Source organism: Centroberyx affinis, unplaced genomic scaffold (assembly GCF_046629955.1).
Source record: "Centroberyx affinis isolate AG114_WGS23_722 - 3 ecotype Tasmania unplaced genomic scaffold, CSIRO-AGI_Caff_v1 ptg003542l_1, whole genome shotgun sequence".
Classification (NCBI taxonomy): domain Eukaryota; kingdom Metazoa; phylum Chordata; class Actinopteri; order Beryciformes; family Berycidae; genus Centroberyx; species Centroberyx affinis.
The window spans coordinates 83,629-108,418 of NW_027281482.1; the positions used below are offsets into that span (position 1 = coordinate 83,629).

Consider the following 24,790-nt stretch of genomic DNA (forward strand, 5'->3'; position numbering starts at 1 on the left):
TAAAGTCTACACTGTTACGTTGAAACTAGTTAGTTTAACACTAGGCTGTGTCTTTGTTTAGTTGCACCATGAGACTAATGTACATCTTAACTAGTAGAGCATAAACGGACCACTAACCAAAAACATTGTCGCAGACAGTGGCGTTTTCCCCTGCCGCACCGTTAATATAGAACCCGTTAATATAGAACCTCCTTGGGCCGCACCTAGAGCTAAAATCAACGACTGTCATCTAACCATGACTACGCGATAGCAACAGAAAAAGATTAGAAACCTTGGAAATTTGCAAACGTCTACAAACACATCAACAAATAGGTACGTTATCGAGTATAAAGTAGGCTGTAAGGATTAATGTTAGTTTGCCTCCTATACCCTATACCAGTCATCTAGCCTAGTAAGGCCTAGCCTACAACTAGGCTAGAATTAATATAGACAACAAGTGTTATCAAGCGGTTTAACCGTTATTTTCAACGGAGCAAATGTTAGGCATTTCCCCCTCATTAACCATTATTAATGACTAAATAAAGTTGTAGATTTGTTATTCGTCAGTTCAGTACGGAAGAGGATTAGGGCCACATGTGAAAAATGTATTTATAATTTATTTGAGTTCTGACTTTATTCTCAGAATTCTGACTTTAAACTCAGAATTCTGACTTTAAACTCAGAATTCTGACATTAAACTCAGAATTCTGACTTTAAACTCAGAATGTGGCCCTAATCCTCTTTCGTAGGTTCAGTGATCTAAACTCATGTCCAAGATATACTGTAAGTCAGTGGTTCCTCCTGTCCCCCGCAGTGTTGTCGCTCTCCATACTACCTGAATGTCTGGAGCATCTCTCCTTAGCAAGTGAAGTGAACTGAAGTGGAGCAATATATACATCGGGAATGTAGCTTTGTTACATCATCTGTGAGACTGAAATGTTCGGATTATTGAAATATGCATGACAGACACGTGGAAACTTTATGAAATTGCTGTATAAAGTACGTATTCTGCATAGATGAATACAAATAATCACCCCAAGTGTCTATAATACTGGCTAACACCCAAGTCTGAACGCTCCACTGGGGAAGCCTATAAAATGTTGCCTAATTTTAGTATTGCCAATACTAAAATGCTGACTCACTCAACCTTCTTTTGCATAGTCCATATGTCTCAATTGTCCCAAAGACTTAAAAATCATTCTAGATGAACCTGATCAATGTATTTTATGTAAAGGGCAGGTGGTCTGAGTATTAGGTACACTCTGTATATGTGACATGGTACAGAATCACAGCCCTTGAAATAATAAATCCTGCCATGGAAACCTTGTTGTCATGGATCATCAGCCCAGTGTGTTTGTGTAAAGGTGTACGCTCTAGTCTGTCTGAGGAGAGAGAGGAGGCGGTCTCTACCTCTAAAACCACTGTGTCTGGGGAACATGACAGCCAGACCAAAGCTAAGAGGTAAGATGAGGATCTCGTGACTGTTCTCCATCTCAGAGCTCAGCAGTGAAATCATTTCAGCATCATTATTCAGAGTAAAAGCTCTGTCTCTGTTGTGTTGAAGCCCAGTCCAGCAGGAGAGACCAGACTCTCCTGTACCCAGCTGTGTGTCCATGAAGAGTGACTGGTCTATGGAGCCGCCTCTAACATTTAAAGATAAACATCCTTCTGAAAAAAAGTAAGTCATTATTTTATCTGTATGTTAGGATTATAAGTGAAATTGCCTTCTTCATAAGGACACAGATACCTTCACTATGTTCATAATATGTTTCTCTCAGGATCCAGCAGGAGAGACCAGACTCCCCTGTACCCAGCTGTGTGTCCATGAAGAGCGATGACTCTATGGACAAACCTATACATTTTAAAGATAAACATCCTTCTGAAAATATGTTAGTCATTATGGTCTTAGCATGTTATCATTACCAAGTAAGTAAGATTTCATACAAGAACACAGATATCTTCACTGTGTTCATGTTTCTATCAGGATCCAGCAGGAGAGACCAGACTCCCCTGAACCCAGCTGTGTGTCCATGAAGAGTGACCGGTCTATGGAGCCACCTATAACATTTAAAGATAAACATCCTTCTGAAAATAAGTAAGTCATTATTTTCTCTGTATGTTAGGATTAATAAAAAAAACTGAAATTGTCTTCTTCATAAGGACGTGATACTACATAATAAACATCGAACAAAAAGTTTGGAAATTTGTGTTTGGTAGATTATTTCTCTGTTGTAACAATGCTTCTTGGCAATACATTTTATACCGTTGGAAAGCCTGTTTATTTCCCTTTTAAATGGTGCCTCATTTGTAAGGAACATGCATTTGTGGGATGAGCAGCACAGCTGAGTATGTGGGTTGCGCTCATGAAAAATTTGTCAAATCTTCTCTGCCAATGCCAAACAGCTTATTCTGCTGTTGCTATTGACTCTTGTTTTGAGCTTCCGGTACCCCCAGGTGCTGACAATCAGGTACCTGATTGGCACCTGATTGGCAGCACCTGTGAGCATGGGCCCTGCTACAGTGGTCAATTGGTGTCTGCTCCAAGAATCGGCATGCCACGTTTGTCTGATCTCGATAAGGCCTGTGTGATAGGGCGACTTCAAGCTGGTGTTCCACAAAAGCAAGTTGCGGCATTATTTGGAGTGAGCCATAGTACCATCTCCAAACTGAAGGCCAAGTTCCATGAAACGGGGGATGTCAGAGACAGACCGCGAAGTGGGCGTCCCAAGAAGACGACACCCCAAGAAGACCGGTTCCTCACCCTTTCAGCACTTAGGAACCGTAGGCTGTCTTCTACAGATTTGCAGTCAAGGTTTGCAGGACGATATGGCACACGGCTCTCGGCCCAGACAATCCGGAACAGACTGCAGCCAATCTCCGGGCTCATGGGGCTGCCAGGAGGCCTGCCATGACTGCCCTTCACCGTCAGGCCCGTTTGCGCTGGTGTCGGCAACACCTGCACTGGAACCTGAACATGTGGAGGAACGCTATGTTCAGCGATGAGTCCAGATTCTGCCTACGGAAGTTGGATCGTAGGGTCAAAGTGTGGAGAAGACGGGGAGAACGCTATGCTGATTGCTGCACCGACACAGTAACACCTTTTGGTGGAGGCGGTGTGATGGTGTGGGGCGGCATCTCCATCACTGGAAAAATGAGGCTTGTCATCATCGGAGGCAATCTCAATGCAGAGAGATATCGAGATGAGATTCCGCAACCGGTGGCGATCCCATATCTCCACAGTCTGGGACCGAACTCCATCCTCCAAGATGACAACGCTCGCCCCCACAGAGCGGGGTTTATCAGAGACTACCTCCAGAATTTGGGAGTAGAGAGAATGGAATGGCCTGCCAACAGTCCTGACCTCAACCCAATTGAACACTTATGGGATCGGCTTGGGCGTGCTGTTCGTGCTAGAGTGACCGACACAACCACGTCGGCTGACTTGCGACAAATCCCGGTTGAGGAGTGGAATGCCATCCCACAGCAGTGTGTGACCAGGCTGGTGACCAGCATGAGGAGGAGGTGCCAGGCTGTTGTGGCTGTGTATGGTTCTTCCACACGCTACTGAGGCTCCTGACTGTTTGTTAAATGAATAAATTGTAAAATTGTCAATATGTCTTGTTTCTTCCTTGTTACTGATAGACTTCAATCATCCAATCCACCAAACAACACCAAACAAGAGTCAATAGCAACAGCAGAATAAGCTGTTTGGCATTGGCAGAGAAGATTTGGCAAATTTTACATGAGCGCAACCCACATACTCAGCTGTGCTGCTCATCCCACAAATGCATGTTCCTTACAAATGAGGCACCATTTAAAAGGGAAATAAACAGGCTTTCCAACTGTATAAAATGTATTGCCAAGAAGCATTGTTACAACAGAGAAATAATCTACCAAACACAAATCTCAGAACTTTTTGTTCAATGTTTATGTTTCTATCAGGATCCAGCAGGATAGACCAGACTCCCCTGAACCCAGCTGTGTGTCCATGAAGAGTGACCAGCCTATGTTGGACCTTATTGACTTCAAAGATGGACACCACTCAATTGAGCAAAGGCAATTTAATAAAAGTGATGATAAAAACAGATGAGTTTGCTGTAATCAGATTCACAGTCATCAGCTATAGAACTGGTCTGGTCCTTCCTCTTTCAAAACACCATATTCAATAATCAGGGCAGCAATTACAGTGGAGTTCATCTTGTGTTCCCATCCAGGGTTCCTCATGACAGAACACAACACCTTTAACAACCTGTGTATGCGTGTGTGAGACATATGACCTAACACATAACGTTTTCTCCAGAGGCCACCAGGAGAGGTCAGGGGTTCCCAGTGGTCAGTCTGCCCAGGAGCATCAAACAGATCTGGACTCCATATTTATGGTGTGTAACAACATCACCTTTTACTTCAGCTACAAACTGAAAAACAACCATTCTGGCCATAATATCTCCATGCTATCAGTGGGCTTTCAATCTCTGCAAGATTAATTTGATTTTGTGGCCAATTCATATATTACTCTGTTCCAGCTGCTTGAGGAGAACATTGTTGCCTTTGTGAAGAACGAGCTGAAAGGGTTTAAGAGCGTTCTGAGTCCAGATTACCCAGACTGCTTAGAGAGGCAGGAGGAGCAGGAGGAGGATGAGGAGGTGATGGACGGTCCTGAGGAGGAAGAGCAGAGGAGGAGCAGCAGAGAGGCTTTTCTGAAAATGACACTGTACTTCCTGAGGAGAATGAAGCAGGAGGAGCTGGCTGACTCTCTGCAGAGCAGTAAGAGGCTTTTAACAGGTTTAACATGATAGAAAGGGGAGCTGGTGGAAAATGGAAATGTTTGCATTTCTAACGTCTGCTGTAAGTACAGACATTTCTAAAACAAGATCTCTTCAATTCCAGATTGGAAGGTAAATGAGCATAATTCTCATGGATAATCTGGTTAAATTATTAATTTGTTAATGTTTGTGTAAAATACTGAACACAGTGGTTTACATTAAAAAAACAACACCCAAAGCCTTTCACATTTAGCTGCACACACAGTCAAACGTTTTTTCCACCCACCAGTAATAAGCTAAATAGACACCATGTTGTTGTGAAATGGACACATTTACCAGGAAATATTCGCATTTCTCACATTTAATGTAACAGCCATTTATTGATGTTATTTGTTGTTTGTTCATTCAGAAACTCTTGATGCAGTGTGCCAACATAACCTCAAATCTAATCTGAAGGAGAAGTTTCAGTGTGTGTTTGAGGGGATTGCTAAAGCCGGAAACCCAACACTTCTGAATCAGATCTACACAGCGCTCTACATCACAGAGGGAGGGAGTGGAGAGGTCAACGATGAACATGAGGTCAGACAGATTGAAACAGCATCCAGGCAACCAGTGAGACCAGAAACAACAATCAAATGTGAAGACATCTTTAAACCCTTACCTGGAAGAGATAAACCAACCAGAACATTGATGACAAAGGGAGTGGCTGGCATTGGGAAAACAGTCTTAACACAGAAGTTCACTCTGGACTGGGCTGAAGACAAAGCCAACCAGGATATACAGTTCACATTTCCATTCACTTTCCGAGAGCTGAATCTGCTGAAAGGGAAAAAGTACAGCTTGGTGGAACTTCTTCATCACTTCTTTATTGAGACCAAAGAAACAGGAATCTGCAGGTTTGACAAGTTCCAGGTTGTGTTCATCTTTGACGGTCTGGATGAGTGTCGACTTCCTCTAGACTTCCAGAACAACGAGATCCTGACTGATGTTACAGAGTCTACCTCAGTGGATGTGCTGCTGACAAACCTCATCAAGGGGAAACTGCTTCCCTCCGCTCGCCTCTGGATAACCACACGACCTGCAGCAGCCAATCAGATCCCTCCTGAGTGCGTTGACGTGGTGACAGAGGTGAGAGGCTTCACTGACCCACAGAAGGAGGAGTACTTCAGGAAGAGATTCAGTGATCAGGAGCTGGCCAGAAGAATAATCTCTCACATCAAGACTTCACGAAGCCTCCACATCATGTGCCACATCCCAGTCTTCTGCTGGATCACTGCTACAGTTCTGGAGCATCTGTTGAGGACAGATGAGAGAGGAGACCTGCCCAAGACCCTGACTGAGATGTACATCCACTTCCTGGTGGTTCAGTCCATCCAGGGGAATGTCAAGTATCATGGGAGAGCTGAGACACATCCATTCTGGACTACAGAGACTAGGAAGATGATCCTGTCTCTGGGAAAACTGGCTTTTGAGCAGCTGGAGAAAGGCAACCTGATCTTCTATGAAGCCGACCTGACAGAGTGTGGCATTGATATCAGAGCAGCCTCAGTGTACTCAGGAGTGGTCACACAGATCTTTAAAGAGGAGTGTGGGCTGTACCAGGACAAGGTCTTCTGCTTTGTTCATCTGAGCATTCAGGAGTTTCTGGCTGCTGTTTATGTATTTCTGACATTCATCAACACAGATGTCAATCCACTGTCAGAGCCACAGTCACCAACCTGGTGGTCTACACTATTAAGTGACAAATCTAAACTAACACGCTTCTACCAGAGTGCTGTGGACAAGGCCTTACAGAGTCCAAATGGACACCTGGACCTATTCCTTCGCTTCCTCCTGGGCCTTTCACTGCAGACCAATCAGACCGTCCTACAAGACCTGCTGAACCTGACAGGAAGTAGCTCACAGAACAATCAGAAAACAGTGCAGTACATCCAGGAGAAGATCAGGGAGAATCCCTCTCCAAAGAGAAGCATCAATCTGTTCCACTGTCTGAATGAGCTGAATGACCGCTCTCTAGTGGAGGAGATCCAACAGTACCTGAGATCAGGAAGTCTCTCCAGAGCCAGACTCTCCCCTGCTCAGTGGTCGGCTCTGGCCTTCATGTTACTGTCATCAGAAGAAGAGCTGGACGTGTTTGACCTGAAGAAATACTCTGCTTCAGAGGAGGCTCTTCTGAGGCTGCTGCCTGTGGTCAAAGCCTCCAATAGATCTTTGTAGGTTCATATATGACTGGATATATTAAATATATAATGTGATTTTTTTCTACAGAAGAGAAAAAAATATATATTTTCAACGTTATTGTTTGTGTTCATCACTAATTTTTCTTCAGGCTGAGTGGCTGTCAGCTGTCAGAGATAAGCTGTAAAGCTCTGGCCTCAGTTCTCAGCTCCCAGTCCTCCAGTCTGAGAGAGCTGGACCTGAGTAACAACGACCTACAGGATTCAGGAGTGAAGCTGCTCTCTGCTGGACTGGGGAGTCCACACTGTAGACTGGAAACTCTCAAGTAAGATCCTTTTTTTATTTCACACATTTCTCCAAACTAAGGTCCATATTTCTCAGGTCAGGATTCCTGAGGGTAACCCTGCAAGTATGTATATATCAGGATTTCAGAGCTATTATGCATTTTTATTATTTTATTCAAAAGAAAATCTTGGAATTTGACCAGCTAGGATTTTAACTATTTCTAAGAGGAGATCATATATCCTCAAGTTTAGCATCCCCCCACTGGTTACCAGTTAGAATTAATATTAAATATTAATTAATATTAAATTTCACTGAGCACATTTAAAGCATGGCTAGTTTTTGCCCTAAGTGACACTGCAGAGCTCTTTGTTCCCTATGAGCCTGACTGTCCCTCAGTCTAGACTCAACACTAAAGGTGATTTCACTTTTGTCATCAGGGCCCCTACTCTATGGAATGCTTTCCAGAGGGGTTTAAGCTAGCAAATTCACTATCATCTTTTAAAACAATTGGAAAAAAACACACATTTATTGACTTACTTTTGTGTAATGTTTTTCTCTTTACCCTTTCTATGTTTTGATTTGATGTAATTATTGTTAAACCACCATTTTTCCCAATTTCCTAGTTTCCTAATTTATATATTTGCTTTATATATTTGCTATTCCTTTTTTATGGCTTTCTGTAAAGTATATCATAGCATAGCATATGCCATTTTGGTAGATTATTTATCTTAATCACCTTACAGTACCATGTGTGCATATACTGTTGGGTGACCACAGAGGGAGTCCAACCAGCATCCCTGGCATTGTTAGTGCTACATTCAGCTCAGTGACCTACAGCACCATGCAAAACACACTGTAAACTCTGCTTTTAAATAAGGGTGACATAAATAAAGTTCAATAACAGTAATATGAAAGCAGTGCCCAACAAAACACAATCATGACATTAAACCTGCAATAACCAATTTCAGACCTTATAACCAATCCTGAAACTAATGTTGGGCTTTGATAGGGGCAGGTTTGGTTATTAGCAATTAATAATTAATAATTATGGAATTATTAATTATTCATAAAATTACTGACGGGAGTCAATATTACAGGGCACCACCCTGGAATCAGGGACCAATAACCATACCTTTAATTCAGTCTCAAAATGGCTGTTCACCCCCAAATGACAGTGTTTGAGTACCACTGTACATTTATGAGTGAACAGTGAAGGGTGAATTCGTACACAGGCCCTCACAACCAGCAGTTACCACAACACATATGCATAAGAAATCACAGACAACTTCTCTTTCAATGTATAACAGTGTTTATTTACTTTAGTAATATCAATTAATAATCAATAACACTTCAGTTAATCAATCACTATTACACAACTACAACTATGGATCTAAACTAGCAAGCATAAAAGACATAAACAGTATAATGGCATGTAGGGAGTTGTATGTGTGTGTGTGTAAAAGGAAGAAGAGAGAGAGCAAGATGGCGGACGTGACCACGTGGGTGGGACGTCTCGCGAGAGTTCAAGATGGCGGCCGTGACCGCACAGTTTGAACAAAGAGGAGTTTTAGAATCAAGATGGGGTTGGAATTAGGCAGCTAAAACCAACACCCTCTACTCCTCAGGTGTGTGTGTTAGTAAAAGAGAGAGAGAGAGAGAGAGAATAATAATAATAATAATAATACATTAGTCTTGTATAGCGCTTTTCTAAGTACTCAAAGACGCTTCACAAACAGGGTAAAATCATTTAATAAGTGCATTTAAAAATAAGAAAATAGTAAAAACAAGAATAAAAGTAGGTGGTTAAAACTAGAGGAATCATGAGGTGGACGGACGGGAGAGAGAGGGAAGGAGGTTAGCAGGTGAAAGCGAGCTTGAAGAGGTGGGTTTTGAGGGCCTGTTTGAAGGATGGTAGGGTGTTAGCCTGACGGATGTGGTTGGGGAGGGCGTTCCAGAGGGAGGGTGCGGCAACTGAAAAGGCCCTGTCACCCCAGGTCCGGAGCTTGGTCCTGGTGGTCTTTAGGGTGGTTGTGGCCGCAGACCTGAGGCATCGGGTGGGGGTGTGTCGGGGGACGAGGTCGGAGAGGTAGGGAGGGGCCAGGTTGTTTATGGCTTTGTAGGTGATGAGTAGTATTTTAAAGTCAATCCTGTATTTAACCGGGAGCCAGTGGAGGTTGTGAAGGACAGGGGTGATGTGATCTCGGCGGTGGGTGGAGGTAAGCAGGCGGGCAGCAGAGTTCTGGACGTATTGTAGTTTATTGAGGATTTTTTTGGATAAGCCGTAGAGGATGCTATTGCAGTAGTCGAGTCTGGAAGTTATGAGGGCATGGATAAGTGTTTCGGCAGCGGCAAAGGACAGGGAGGGCCGGAGGCGGGCAATGTTCCTGAGGTGGAAGAAGGCAGTTTTTGTGACCTAGTTGACGTGAGGTAGGAAGGAGAGGGTGGGGTCAAGGATGATTCCGAGGTTGCGGACCTGGGTGGAGGGGGTGACAATGGAGCCGTCGATGTTGAGCGAGAAGGTGTGGGCGGAGCGGGTGAGGGAGTGTGGGCCAATGATGAGGACTTCAGATTTGTTGCAGTTGAGTTTGAGAAAGTTCTGTTGCATCCATGATTTAATGAATAGAGGGGAGCACTCGCCGTCTAAAGCACCAATAACAGCCTTTTACCGCCCAGAAACTCGGGGTACAACTGGGAAGTAGTACACCGGGTTACTGGTCTTTGAGCTAGTAAAATGCAGTATATTGGCTCTCAACGTGGCGATAAACACAATTGCACGTCCTGCGACATGCAATGACACACATTCAGCTTCAAAACATTACAATCAAATCAAGCAGCAAGCTTAATGATAGGTTTCACAGCATAATATGGACACGGTGGTCCAATGCGCTTCCCAATACGCACAACAGTAGCTTCTGATCAGTAAAGCTTAAATAACACACCTATACTAGTCTCTGCCCAGAACCAAAGCCTCTTACTTGGGGAAATCACTCTCGAGTGATTTGGTGTGTGTTTTCGTCGGGTTGAGCCGGTGGGGTTCTCCAGGCGGGTCGGCGCGGCGGGACCGTTATTTCTCCTCGCACGGAGCAACGGTCAGATGGCTTTCCTCGTAGGCAGCGAAGGATTTCAGCCAGGAGTCGACTTGGTAGACTAACGTATCCTTACGTTATCTTGGAGGGAAGGAGTGTCCTCAGCTGTAGTCTCTTCCAGTCCACTTCTGCAGGTCGGCTGCGCGCACTGGTTACTCATACAGATGCGCGCAAGGAGTTAGATTGCCGGATACACAAACAGCTAATCTAATCCTTCTGGATCCAAATAGTGTTATGGCGAACACTAAACAGTCTGGGCTCGTCCAGCGAGTTGAAGACTGTGCCTCGGCTTAAACAAAAGAACAGTTCGAACGTTAAAATGTACCACCTTGTATAGCAACGGAGTCGCAAGAAGGGGAGCGATGCGGAAAGGTAGCTCCTGGAATTTATATCCTCCGTGACGTCATGGGGGATCCCGGGGCTCGCCCGAGTCTCGTCCAATGAGAGACCGGAGTTTGAATTCCTGCCAGTTCACACCTAGGTGTGAACTTCAGGGCCAGTTGGAATTTTTGGCGCTGCTTTTCCTTGTCTGAGATCAAGCCCAGCGGGTGGGCTAGAGTTTAGGCTTTTGGTTTTCTTGTTAGGCCGCAGATGCTGGCCCTATTGTTTTAATTAGTTTTCTTTTGTTTCACCTTATGGCGTGGCCCAACACTAACGTGTGCTATGTGGAGATTTTCCTTGAGACATACTTATATAAACCGATATCCACACACCCATTCAGTACTTTTTCATTTTTTAAAACTAGCTCGTCTCCTCCCTCACTGTTTTTGCCTGGATCCAGACCTTTGAATCCGCCCACTCCACCAAGTTGACTGATTCTGGTCTGGCATCATGACATGAAACAGCTGTTTCTCGGTTGAAAAATGATCGGTCCAATGAGCGCCGGGGGGGAATAACGATTAGCCAATCAGCGCCACGGGCGGGACTAACGCTGTTGTCAAAATCAAAATCCCCCTCCCCCACGGAAATCGGTTAGAGTGGAGGCAATGTCAGACTGAAGATGGAAATGGAGTGGAACGAGTTGACACTTCTGCCTGATATCAGGCAATCGCTGTTTAAAAGCGGCCCTCTTGCCCTCCCATTCCTGAAAAAAATTCTCATGATGGCGGAATTGATGAAGCAACTTGTTAAACTAGTAAATATGCTACCTACCTCTTCACTTGTCATTGTGGGACATGTAACCTTCAGTGGGAGAAAAATCTGTCAAAGCGAGACTGGTAACCAGCGACACTTCTCTGTAGGTACGTTTAGCTTAGCTATTAGACTTTATGCACGGTTTGTCCTTCCGGGCTTTCATAGTCCAGTAGCTTTGCTGTGCTTTATTTACAAATGTATTGCGGTTTCTGTCACCCTCTAGTGGTTGGAAAATCGCTTAGTGCAGATTTAACAGGAAAGAAATTTAAAGAAATTTAATCCAAAATTGCTACTCAGATGTTGTACTACTCTTGATTTATCCTTACATTAAATATTGCAACGTCATTTGGGCTAGCACCCATCCTACCAAGCTGAATAGTATCTATCTCCTTCAAAAATGTTGCATTCAAATTAGGGCTGAACAATTAATCGAAATGTTATCAAAATTGCAATATGGCCTACTGCAATTTTCAAATCGGCGAAATGTGTGTCAAAATACCATTTTAAATTAAATATTGTCATGCTGCAGAGATGTCCTGGCCTACACATCATATTCTACAGACTTAAGAAAACATCTTTGTTTGGTACAGATCCCCGCAAAAATCACAAAATAATCATTTTAATACGTTTTTCAATGAAAATGAGAATAATGATGTAAAAATTATCATTCCCTCTAATATCGCAAATCATATCGCAATTGCAATATCAGTCAAAATAATCGCAATTAGAGATTTTTTCAAAATTGATCAGCCCTAGTTCAAATCATTTCACATGCAACTTACTTAGCTCACTCGCAACCTCTCTTTAAGAAATGATCTATACTCTTTCAAGTAAACTTCCTCCTCACAGCAGTTTGTCTTCAAAGCAATTTATCATCAGCTTCCCTCTACGTTCAATAGTTTCTTCAGAAGAAGTGAGGAAAATCATAGTTACAATACAAAATGTAAGAGACAACTTTTGTTGCCCCTTACTTGAACATCCATGTCCCAGTTTAGTCTTCATTTTAGAGGAGCCAAAGTCATCAACACAATCATCATGCTTATTGAGATGATCATACTGCTGTCTCTTTTTTGGTATAATTATTTACTTCATTTTAATTAATCTTTTCTTTTTTTCTCTCTTTTTTTCTGCTTTCTGTCTTTATTCCTTAACTCTTCTTTTCCTTTTCTTTTTGGTTCTTTTAATATTCTTTTACTTATCTTCTACTTTTCCCCCTATTTATTTAACAGTACTACTTTACCTATTGATTTGTCTATATTGTTTTGTTCCTTTTAACTCTTCTTTGGGTTTCATTACACTATATTGTAATTGTGTATGATTGTTATTAAGGGAGACACTCCACAAGCCCTTTGGGGTTTCTTTGGTCTTCCTTGCACATGCTCTTTATGATGTTGGTATACATTATAGATATTTAGTTTGAATTACTCTTTTGTGCTAAAAAAAAAAAAAAAGAAAAAGGAAAAAAAACATAAAAGAGAATAACATTTTCATATCTTTTCATGTCCATTAAGGCTGAGCAGCTGTCAGCTGTCAGAGAGAAGCTGTGAAGCTTTGGCCTCAGTTCTCAGCTTCCAGTCCTCTAGTCTGAGAGAGCTGGACCTGAGTAACAACGACCTGTGGGTTTCAGGAGTGAAGCTGCTCTCTGCTGGACTGGGGAGTCCACACTCTAAACTGGAAACTCTCAGGTCAGGATTCATCAACCTGTTCAACACACGACCAGTTAAATCCTGCTTTACATGCAAGTTAATGTCAGTGAATAAATACCTAACCTGTGTAGGATGTTTCTGCTCACGTGATTCTCAAACCAGTTGTGATACCAACATTTAGCACTACTTTCACGGCCCTGTGAACTGTTTTCCCTGATTAGGTTTAATTATTTCATCTCCTTGCTGTCTCTGTTGTTGAGACATAAAATACCAGAAAGGACTTATAAGATTCAGCCACAAATTCAGCTGAGAACTCTCAAACTGGACCAAATGAAAACCCAAAGCAGATCACATTATTAACTATTTGTATTTGTGATGGTCACAGTTTTCACTAGCATTAGACTGCATTATCAAATAAATTTCAGAGTAGTGTCCTAAGGAAATCTAACATGTACCTGTAGCATACCTTGTTATATGTGTGCGTGTGTGTGTGCAGGCTATCAGGCTGTCTGCTCACAGAGGAAGGCTGTGCTTCTCTGGCCTCAGCTCTGAGCTCCAACCCCTCCCATCTGAGAGAGCTGGACCTGAGCTACAATCATCCAAGAGACTCAGGAGTGAAGCTGCTCTCTGCTGGACTGGAGGATCCACACTGGAGACTGGACACTCTCGTTTGCAGGCATTTTCTCAGTCAGACTGAGAAGCTGAGGAATATTGTTTAAAGCTCCTATGTGTAGAATTTGTATATGATTATATCATCCTCCAATTAATTTTGATACCATAAATGTTTGTCAATATAAAAATGAGACCACCGCAGAGAAAATTTAGTCTATGTGTTGCTTTCAGTCTGTTCATTCTCTGTGTCCGGGGGTACGAACTGGCTCGAAAGTACTGACTAACGGCCGAAAGTCAAACCAAACCCGGAACACAACAGAAGCAGTTTGAATGCAGACTAGTTGCTTAGATTGAACAGCGTGAAGCTAATCAATATGGCAGATAGTGGTAACATGGAAGACAGGACTCTAACTGCTGGACCCTCTGCAACAAAACAAAGGTAAACAAAGATAAAAGGCAGTTTTTGTAATGCTGTTAATATGCATTTCAAATGAAAGGTCAGGATCACGCATAACACCAAGATTCTTAATGAAGGGACTCTGTGGTACTTTTAAACCATTTGGACCTTTTTTGGACCAAAAATTATCATCTCTGTCTTATTAGCATTCAAGAGAAGGACATTTGATGTCATTCAGCCTTTGACTGCAGATAAGCATGTCTAAGTTTTGTATTTGTAATTGATTTTTAGGTTCAATGGAGAGTTGAGTATCATCTGCGTAGGAATGAAAACCTATTCCATATTTATGGATTCTATTGCTGAGAGGCAGCATGTAAATGGAAAATAGAATTGGGCCAAGGATGGAACCCTGTGGTACACCATAATTGACCTTAACATAATCTGAAGTGCTGTTGTTGTGGAGAACAAAATGAAATCTGTTAGATAGATATGATCTGAACCATGAAAGAGCAGAACCACTGATGCAAACATAATCCTCTAGATGATGCAAAAGTACATCATGGTCGACAGTGTCGAACGCCGCACTAAGGTCGAGAAGCACCAGAATCGAGGTCAGACCAGAATCGGCAGCAAGCGCCAGTTTAATGTTTAATGGTGGATATGAGTGATGTCGTCTGGAAAAATCATTCATAGAGAAGATTATTTATTGCCCATGCTTCCATCATCAAAGAGAATGTGCTGGTCTGACTTTGTTTATCCCCCCAGTGTGGACCATGGTGGAGTGCAGATGTTGAAACCAGGTCTGAGGAAGTGTAAGTATGTATTTAGTTTTATTAATGAAAACAAAGCAGCACACACATGTGTTCTGCAGTTCTAAGCTGCTTTTTAGAGATGCACCGATTGATCGGCTGGTGACCGGAATCGGCCGGTTTTCAGCTGATCGGCCATGACCGGTGACCGGCAGATCAGTCTCATATATCCGATTCTGTGCCGGTCAAATTTAAGACAACGGTAAAAACTCCGCTGTAATAGTCCATACATCCATACTGATCTCCATTCCAGCATGTCCCATCTCCTCTCTCACCGCTGTTCTTTTCACCGCGCTCACGGGTCGCACTGATCCTCCCGATCCTGACGAAAAACCTGTTCGCTGGGCACCCGGTGACTCGAGTCACATGACTTGGACTCGAGTCACAGTTTTAATTGCTTGAGACTTGACTTGATGCATGAAGAGAAGACTTGAGCATTGACTTGACTTGGATTCTGCTGACTTGGGACTTGACTTTGACTTGTAATTTGATGACTTGAAAAGGTTTCTAAACTCTTGACAAAAGATCTTGGCCCGGCTCTACTAAAGGTTTGCACCAGTGCAAATCACATTGCGGGTGCTAAAACCTTGTTCTCGGATTTACTAAGACAGCGCACAGCGCATTTTGCGCCTGAAATCATGGGTGCGCTTTTTTTGTGGTTTGATCTAATTGCATAAGCATTTGTGGGTGTTCCAAGGATGAAGTGCAAAATTAAGGAAGGGTTTTATGGAAATTGGCGGAGGACGTGATTAATCAAGAGGCGGTGGCTGTTAACACCTGTTGATTGCGCACAGAAATTAAGACCTAGGAAAAGCATGTCTTATCATTTTGTGCACAGCATGGCTCCGAGACTGGCTCTGGAACCGGCTCCAAGATCAAAGTGGCAGTCATCTATACATCATAACATGTAGCCATTAGATCGCATCCCTATTATAATTCCAATCAGGTTTAAACAAGTATGCTGATTTAAAAATACACCATTTACGTGTCATTGGCAGAGTAGCAGAATGCTCACTCAATATGCAGACTATTACCTAAATATACAAAAAGGAAAACACATGCTCGCACGCTCTTCTCTGGATTTGCTGACACTTATTAAGAGCCAATATCTGAGCGGCATAGCCTTGATGAATACAATGCAACTAAAACGTGTGCAGAATAACCTCTCTGTGGAGAGGTGTGTGTGCAGCTTCATACCTTCACCAGGTCTCCATCCCTCCCACACTGGCACCTAAGTCTCAGTCAGGCTCCTGCTGCTCCTCCAAGGGAGTTAAGGCTCCTCTTTGGCTTTATTTATGGTAAGGATTTTTGCTCACCTCCTCATATCATACCAGCGTGTTTTATTGGGCACCTTGTGGTGCCCAACTGCATTCACTGTATTTGTTATGTCATTGCAGAGTGACTTTTTATGCGCTGGTAAAACATCTCTTCTTTGCAGCTCTTTGGGGTTTTCTCTGCCACCAACACTTGCACTTGCAACATTTGCGCTTCTTTTGCCCATCATTATGTTGCCCCAAATAGACAATTGTGCGCATTGTTTTGGCCCTTATATTTGCACAATCGCAATTATAATAAATTTTCTGCGCATTTGCGTGCACTACTTTACTAAATACCATGCGCTGGCTGTACAAATTTCACCCGTTGCTTTTGCGCTGCGCCTGGAATTGCGACATGTTAGTAGAGCCGGGCCCTTGTGTTTGTGTAAATGACTTAGATTGAAAGTGATGAGATTTGTTCCAGCAGACTACTGAATTTAAATTCTGTTTTCTGAATTTGTATGGAATGATTGAATTTATTGAAGTTGAAACTGATTATAGAAATCAAACTCATGATGCTCTTACCAAGTTTTTATTCTATTAAAACCATATTGCATTGAAAAGTCCTAGATATTTAGTTTTCTTTAAGATATTAAATTGAGACTGGACTCCTGATTAGTTCTGACTTGACTTGCTGTTCTACATTTAGACTTGAGACTTGACATTAATGACATAGACTTGACTTGGTAATCTACATGTAGACTTGAGACTTGACTTGAGACTGACTTGGGACTCGAGCAAAGCTGACTTGGTCACACCTCTGCTAAAAACGGTACGTGGGAAGTCAGAAAGTAATGGGAGTAGAGCAAACGCATTGTTGATTTCCCAAGTTCAACAGCTTCTTCTCTCCACTAAATTATACAAGCATGATGACGTTTCTCTGCTATAATTATGAACCAATGAGTGAGGAGCATTAATTTACGACAATTAAGATTATGCATGAAGCGTTTTGTGAATGTGGGTTACCAACCAACCGACTAAAAGTTACAAAATAATAGTAATACAGAATTGTATACATTTATCAGTACACAGGATATGATGTTACTATCCCTTAATCCAAAGTGAGCATATATAGAGGCCCAATTCATATATACTACCATACAAATGATGAGTACCATCAAAAATATATATTTTTATATATATTCAGAACATTAAGTTACACACTACATCTGACCCCTACCAAGTCACACACTATAAAGTTACACCCTACACTTGTCCAAGCAGAGAGCAGCAGACACCCAGCCAACTCAGCAGTCCGCATATCCACATTGTATCTGCTTAGGCTAAGCTAAGTCTGACTGGCACTGCTGGCTTGACTGGCATCTTCATCTGGATGCCAGGGCCCGCTCAGCTTTAAGTATGGCTACAAACTAGTTTGCACACAACTTACAAAAGCCTATGCTAATGTACAAAAATCCTACAAGGCTAATGCTGGCACAAAGCAATATTTTGTAAACACTTACTTAGGCCTCACCTACCAGTTAGGTTATCTAACTCATTACCTACTAGCAAACAAATTCTAACTCACTAATGTTCAGTTATGCTACCATGCTAATGCTAACACAAGGCTAATTCAGTTGGGCTATCTACCTAGAAGGGGCACGTTCAAAACTTGCACCGTTTTGCTACGGTGCAAAAAGTTTTCTGGTCGAACGGTATATTTGTTCCCAAAGCTGTGTAATCTGACAAACCCAGAAGCTCTCACAACACAAAGCCAGAGCATCGCACAAGCTTCTGGGGGCAAGGGATAGAAATCCTGTACAGGAACTGAGGGGAGGTCTTAGTCAGTCAATGCCCCTATATTTCTGCTATTGTTGCAGTGAATAGTCACAGACAAGAAGCATGAGAGAGAGTTTAACAAGCAGAGATCCTGTACAGGCCCACGGCGCGTACCAGTAAAATACCACAATGTAATAATGTTAGGTCTACCTACCGTTAAAGTTTGTAGGGCAGCAGAAGACATTATCAGGTTACTGTTTACGAATCCCGTTACTAACAGGCAAGTGTGAAGCAAATTGTGGAATTTTAAGTTTCACTTTTGTTTTCACAATTGGAGTCGGTGCTACTGGTCCACTGTGCATCTTCAAATGACAGATATGATGTGATGCGCACAAGGCGCATTAGAGATCGATTTAGGTCCATTTCTACATATACACGGACCACCTTTTTATGTTGTGATGGTGTTGGTGTAAACTTCTTTTTTTTTGGATGCAAATGAGCCATGCCAACTAATGCAGACTTCCGCATGCTTCCTACATTTCTATTCCCAGGCCCTCAACCATGATTCATGGTTTTCAATGTCAACGGATTTCAGGTCAATGCCCCCTCCGTACAGAATTTGGATACGTTGCTACCAGACCTGTGATATATTATCAAGGGTCTGAGAGCAAGACTATGTTCAACGCACTACCGTTTACTTTTAAACTTTCTGCTTGCTATGTGTTGAAGTTATTGTGCCCCAATGAGGCTATCTAACTCACTAATGTTCATGCAACCAAGCTAATGCTAACACAAAGGCTAAAGGGAAAATTATACTTCAGCGTCAAATTGTTGCCGTAGCAACGGCATAGGTGCATATGGCGGTGGGAGCATTTATGGTTCTGTGTCGGTGATTGTATGCATGGACCACCAAAACACTAGACAGTGGCGTGCTTTGTTAACAAAGAAGTAATAACAGAAGAAGTAGTAGTGTTTACATTCTCTGAAGCATGTGTTCTGGGATATTTCTCACCATGAATTCAGTGACATCTTGTAATCTTTATAATTTGGGGAAGAAGTGTCCTACATCCCAACCTAAGCTACTTTGTGCCCCAGTTAGCATGTTTCCTCCTCATCCACAATCACTCACTAGCTCCCATGGCTGCTTCTGACATAGTCTTCACTGCCTGCTTTAAACTCTGTCCACGGATGCTAATTCACCATTGAGTGCTAACGTTGATCTGCCTAGAAAAATCCTCTGCAGCCTACTTCCAAAGGACACAATCTTACCTTCCAGCAGACCTTAGATCGGGCCCAAAAAAACAAGCCCGACCCTACCCTGAGCCCGTCCCATTGGCTGCATTTATGAGCCCGAGCCCGGTTTAAAACTGAAATTTTCTTTGTAAGTTGGCTGTTTATAAGTAAACTAATTCTGAGTTGTTTGAATGACAAAAATCTGTTCAGAATTACGAACGGGATCTTAATGAATAGCGCAACACGGAAGCGAAACTTGTTTCAGTCGGTTCAACAAACCCGAGCAGCCTTTGCACATGCCTGTACATATATATATATATATATATATATATATATATATATCTCCAGGGCCTACATATAACATTAACAACATTATCACACCAAATAGCTTACTCCCCAGTTATAAAAAAAAAGATGTTATATCTGACCATGAGACTGGCCCGGGCCTGAGGAATGGAGGGGAAATTCCTACCGGCCCTACCGGCCTGGCCCCAACCCCTGGGCCGGTCTCGGGTTCGGGCAGAGAATCAAACCTCTGCCTTCCAGCCTCGCTGCTCCAAATGCAGCTGCTAAATCAGAATGCTTGAGCATTTTCCTCTCATGAGCTTCATCTAGTGCATCTTCCCATGGCACTGTGAGCTCCACAAAATACACAATCCGCGGTAACTCTGACCACAACACCAAGTCTGGCCTTAAGTTTGAGCTGACGATTTCCTTGGGGATTACAAGCTGTTTCCCTAAATCCACTGCCATTTGCCAGCCTCAACCCGTCCCTAGGTGTCCTACAACAAGCCTGCCTAAAATGGCTTCCCTCCTGATCTTTTCTCCCTCACTGACAAACTTAGGGCCCTATTTAAACGATCCATGGCGCATGGTCTAAAGCACGTGGCGCAAGTGCATTTAGGGCGTGTCCAAATCCAAATTGCTAGTTAAACGACGCACAATGTGGGCGCAAAGTAAGGCGCAAGGCGCAAAGGGGTTGTACTAAGTCCCTTAATTAATCATAGGTGTGTTTTGGGCGTAACATGAACTCAACCAGAGTGTGATCTCCCATTCCCTTTAAGAGCCAGGTGCGCTTGCACCTTGGCGCATTGCTATTTAAATGGCGGATTCGGCAAGTTGGAGAAACAAACGTTTTTCTGCTGAGGAAACGGATCTGCTCGTGCGTGATGGCGATGTGTGTGTGCGTCGGATAGGCCTATGTTGTGTGTCGGGTGAAGGTAAGATGCCTTTGCAGTTTATTTTCATGACTTTTTGTTGGGCTGTGCTTTTTACATATTTACTGTGTTGTTTTTCTTGGTTGTAGGTTGCGTATTTAGCAATTGGCAATGTGTGATGATGGTTAACGGGACATGTACGTTGTGCATTTGGCACTGCGTAATGGTGAGAGGGACACAGTTTTTGGCATTTGGCATTGCGTAATGGTGAAAGCATATGGCAATTTGGCAACAAAATGCATGTCAGGAACAAAGTAAAGTGCAAATTTTCATAGTAGGCTAGATGATCCTATTTTTCTATTTTGCATGGTAACGTGGAGAGAGAGAGAGAGAGAGAGACGCATCTTACTATCTGAATAATGTGCCCTTTAAATAGCAGGAAAATACTGCGCCAGACTTTAGACCAGGTTTTTGTTGGTCAATGGCACAATCACTTTCCGCTGCCTCAAGATAGCAATGCACCAACAAATGCGCCTGACCACACCTCATTTTAAGACCAACACGCCCATGGGTGCAAAGATGGGTGCAAGTACATTTGCTATTTAAACAACGTGGGTGCTGGGCGTGAAAATGACAACTGCATCGGTTGGAAACTAGCAATGACACTTGCGCTGCGCTTTGCGCCAGGTGTAAGATAGGGCCCTTAATCTTAATACTCCCCTTCCTATCAGGCAAGAATTTATCTCTAACTGCTTACTCTCAACTGCTGCTGCTAGGCACCTAAGCACTTGATTATGGCTCCAGGTGTATCTTCCCTGAGACAAACTTGTTTTACAACCTGAAATATAGGTGAAGCTATGCCAGGATCCTCACCTACCTGTTGGCTAAGATTTTGGGGAGAAGTTCACAGATCATAAGTAGCACCTATGATGAATCTAATGCAGTTTACCTCCATACCCCATAGTTCTCACCAGCTGAGTTTCTTCCTCTCTATGCTCTCCCACCATTTTTTTTATCTACAACCATTTCTCCCTTCCCTGATGAAGTTGCCTTGCTCCATAAAGGTTGGCCTAAGTCCCCCCGCCCTTGTTGCCCCTGCCCTACAATATCCCTGTCTTAGTTCTGACTGCACCTGTTGGACTGCCTTTCTTGGGTTCCATTTCCGCCCTGCTAATACAGGAGGGGCTGCACTCCTGACTGTTGGATTCTTAGATTCTGTCAATGTCATCTCCAATCTTACCTTTGCACATTTAAACTCCTCTGCTAGGCTAGATATAGGTAGTTCCACAATCCCTGTCCCATACAAAGCTACAGTACTAAGACAGCGTGGAACTCCACACCATTTCCTGACATATGAGTTGACCAGCCTCTCTAAAGTCTCCACCTTTGATAATGGCATCTTATATACAAGGGCCACATTAGCCGAGGCAATAGGCCAAACTGCACACAACAACTTTAGATTGCCTTATCTCCTGAACCTGCTCCTGTCACTCAGATTTTTGTCTCTACAACTAACTATAGTATAAATTGTTTCTGCATAAATTACTCAGATGGCTGACACAATGGGCCTCATGCAGGAAGCGATATACGAACAAATTTTCTCTCATTTTTGTTCGTATCCACGATTTGTTCTTATTTTGTTAGTACCCATTGATTTCTGGGATTCACCAATGTTTTCTTATTTTTGCTCTTCTCTTAGGTAAGAGAAATTTTTACGAGTTTTCGAGAGCACTCTTACCAAGAAAAGAAAAAAATATCTTGTTTCCACAGTCCACAAACAGTGTCCAACGCAAGGAAACATAAGTTTTAAATTTGAGGAACATAAAACGCATGAATATCATATAATCAAATTTAGATTATTATATGTTTTAGAGTAATTATGATTGGATTATTAAATTCGTGGGCTAAAGAAATATTATTGGTCCATTGATCCCAATTAAGACTATAAAAACCCTTGTATGATATTGCGTGCATTCAGCTTCTGAATGGCTTACATACTGCTCTTAGATGCTTTGGCCATCCAGGTCTTACGCAGAGAACGCCTTTTTAGAGATGGCACAGATCTATCTAATGAGACGGATGAATGGCTGCTGAGCCGTTTCAGATTGCCAAAAGCATCTCTCCAATTCTTGGCCATGTGCCTGAGTATTTGCACACGGCACAACACCTGCCCTTATATGGTGTTTAGGGAGCGTTACCTATGCTAATAACAAACAATCGGCCACGCGCCTCCAATTTATGATCAAGTGGGATTCATCATTCAGCACACCTGGGTAAGAGCAGATTTGGATGGTTAAGAACGTATGGTGCATCTGGAGTTGACTTCTCTTATTTTTTTCTCTTAACAGAAAATTAAGATAAAATATGAGAAATTTAAGAGAATGTTGCTGCATGAGGCCCAATGTATCATCATGAAAGTGTTAATTGTCAAACTGTTAATAAATCAACAAATAATAAACAAAACAGTTCTATTAGATAAAAAGCATTGTGTCTTGTTCTCTCCATCAGATGCCTGTGAACTCACACTGGACCCAAACACAGCAAACAGAGACCTCTTCCTGTCTGAAGACAACAGAAAGGTGACATTTGTGGGAGAGGAGCAACCATATCCTGATCACCCAGAGAGATTAGACTTCTGCTCTCAGCTTCTTTGTAGAAATGGTCTGACTGGTCGCTGTTACTGGAAGGTAAAGTGTAAAGGAGATGTTTATATAGGCGTGACTTACAGAGGAATCAGGAGAGGAGACAGTGATGACTGCAGGCTTGGAGAGAATGACACGTCCTGGAGTCTGTTGTGCTGTAATTGTAGTTACTCTGCCTTTCACAATAACAGAGAAACAGCCATACATGCCTCCTTCTCTGTCTCTGACAGAGTAGTAGTGTTTCTGGACTGGCCTGCTGGTACTCTGTCCTTCTACACAGTCTTCTATAGCACACTGATCCACCTCCACACATTCCACTCCACATTCACTGAACCCGTCTACCCTGAGTTTAGGCTTGTGTTTGGTTCCTCAGTGTCTCTGTGCCAGATGTAGGAGGGAGAGAGAAACACTCACACTGCTGACCGAAGACAGCTGCTGAAATGATAGGCCCAATCCCAATGTCCACACTCACAGACTCCCGGACTTTGACGCGCATTCTCAACAAGTCCGCGAGGGTTCAGGGCTGCCCCACTGTGAAACTTTATAAGCCCTTTATGCAGACTCTCAGCAAGTCTGCATTTCTGTAGACTTTGCTTGAGAGAATTACCCACAGTTCATAGCGTTTGTGACTTTAATATTCATGTATATGGAAAATGTCTGCTAATACACCCGATACAAAAGGAAAAATACATAATTAAGGAAAAATAGCCACAAAAAAAACAATTAACAAGAACTTAGAGAGAAACAGGCATGAAAGGATCAAACTACATGCAAGATACAGTTAAAAGAGAAAACACTGCAACATTAAAACAGAATAAACAGCTCATTTGAGAAAAAAGAAAGTTACGTTTTCCTAAACGTTTAATTAGGATGTTAGATGCTGCTAATATAAGCAGCATGTAATATAGCCTTTATGTGCTTATTTCTGCTCATTAAGCTTTATTAAAAGTACCGTTTGCTTTCGTTTGCTTTCAACGTACCTCCTACGTTTTTTTTTTAACATATTTTACATATTGTAATGATGTAGTGCAGGTTAACCTCTAGTAGAATGAAGAGTATTTTCTACATACATTAGCACAGTATAAACTTTGCAAGGTTACAAAACATATACTGAACGAGGTCAGGGGACCCCTGGGTGATGTGTAACTGGTTAGGGTGAGGAGGATGTGACACAGGCTGGCGGTCACAGTCAGATGACCGGTGGAAGTATAAGAAGAGACACTGAGGCTGAGGTTGCGGGTATAGGAGGGTGCAGGTTTTAATAAGGGTAGAGCAACATGATTTAGATATGACTGCTGGCTGTTGAGCAGCCGTTGTGGCAGTGTGCTGCAGAAGGGGGTGAGAGGAAACAGGCATTAGACAAAGCAGATAGGCTGTACGGGTAATGTTGAATAAACAGCCAATAGGAAATAAATGATAAGATATTAAACTAATGTAATATATATAGGAGGGAATGGATTAAACTAATAATTCCACTGACAGACTACCAGTCATGTATAAGGGGGACTAGATATACAGTCAATGGCAAAAGGTCCCTTGCAGTCCAGACAAACAGCCATCATACAAACTACACAAGCCACAGGCCAATAATAGACAAAATGCCGAAGCATGAACTAAACATGAGGCCACATAAAACAAGGTTCATGGCCTTTAACTCGACCAGCAACAATCTTAACTTAAAGTAAAGGTTCAAAGTATATTAGAATTTGCATAACTGAGGTGATAACTGTACTCACGTTTCATTCTTCACGCACGCTAGTCAGGAGTTCAGGAAAGAGACAGCCATGTGGCTTGGCTTTGTTCGACCAATCTGTTTGTCTGTGTGGACTGCAAT

The 24,790-nt window shown here is 42.6% G+C and overlaps 1 protein-coding gene across 1 annotated transcript; it reads left to right on the forward strand.

Moving 5' to 3' along the window:
• The first annotated feature begins 1,415 nt into the window (after positions 1-1,415).
• Positions 1,416-23,349, forward strand: LOC139661527 (NLR family CARD domain-containing protein 3-like). The gene is made up of 13 exons (XM_071539983.1): positions 1,416-1,440; positions 1,549-1,657; positions 1,758-1,868; positions 1,964-2,074; positions 3,922-4,035; positions 4,280-4,358; positions 4,503-4,743; positions 5,152-6,955; positions 7,072-7,245; positions 12,937-13,110; positions 13,568-13,740; positions 14,845-14,892; positions 22,823-23,349. Exons 1-13 carry the CDS (start codon positions 1,416-1,418, stop codon positions 23,347-23,349), a joined length of 3,690 nt encoding a protein of 1,229 aa, XP_071396084.1.
• Positions 23,350-24,790: the final 1,441 nt, after the last annotated feature.

What these genes read in the sequence shown, in the direction of transcription:
- LOC139661527 (XM_071539983.1), top strand. Translation starts at nt 1,416, where the DNA reads ATGACAGCCAGACCAAAGCTAAGAG. An exon ending in ATCTGGACTCCATATTTATG is followed by an intron (nt 4,359 to 4,502) that starts GTGTGTAACAAC and finishes ACTCTGTTCCAG; the next exon opens with CTGCTTGAGGAGAACATTGT. An exon ending in AAAGCCTCCAATAGATCTTT is followed by an intron (nt 6,956 to 7,071) that starts GTAGGTTCATAT and finishes ATTTTTCTTCAG; the next exon opens with GCTGAGTGGCTGTCAGCTGT.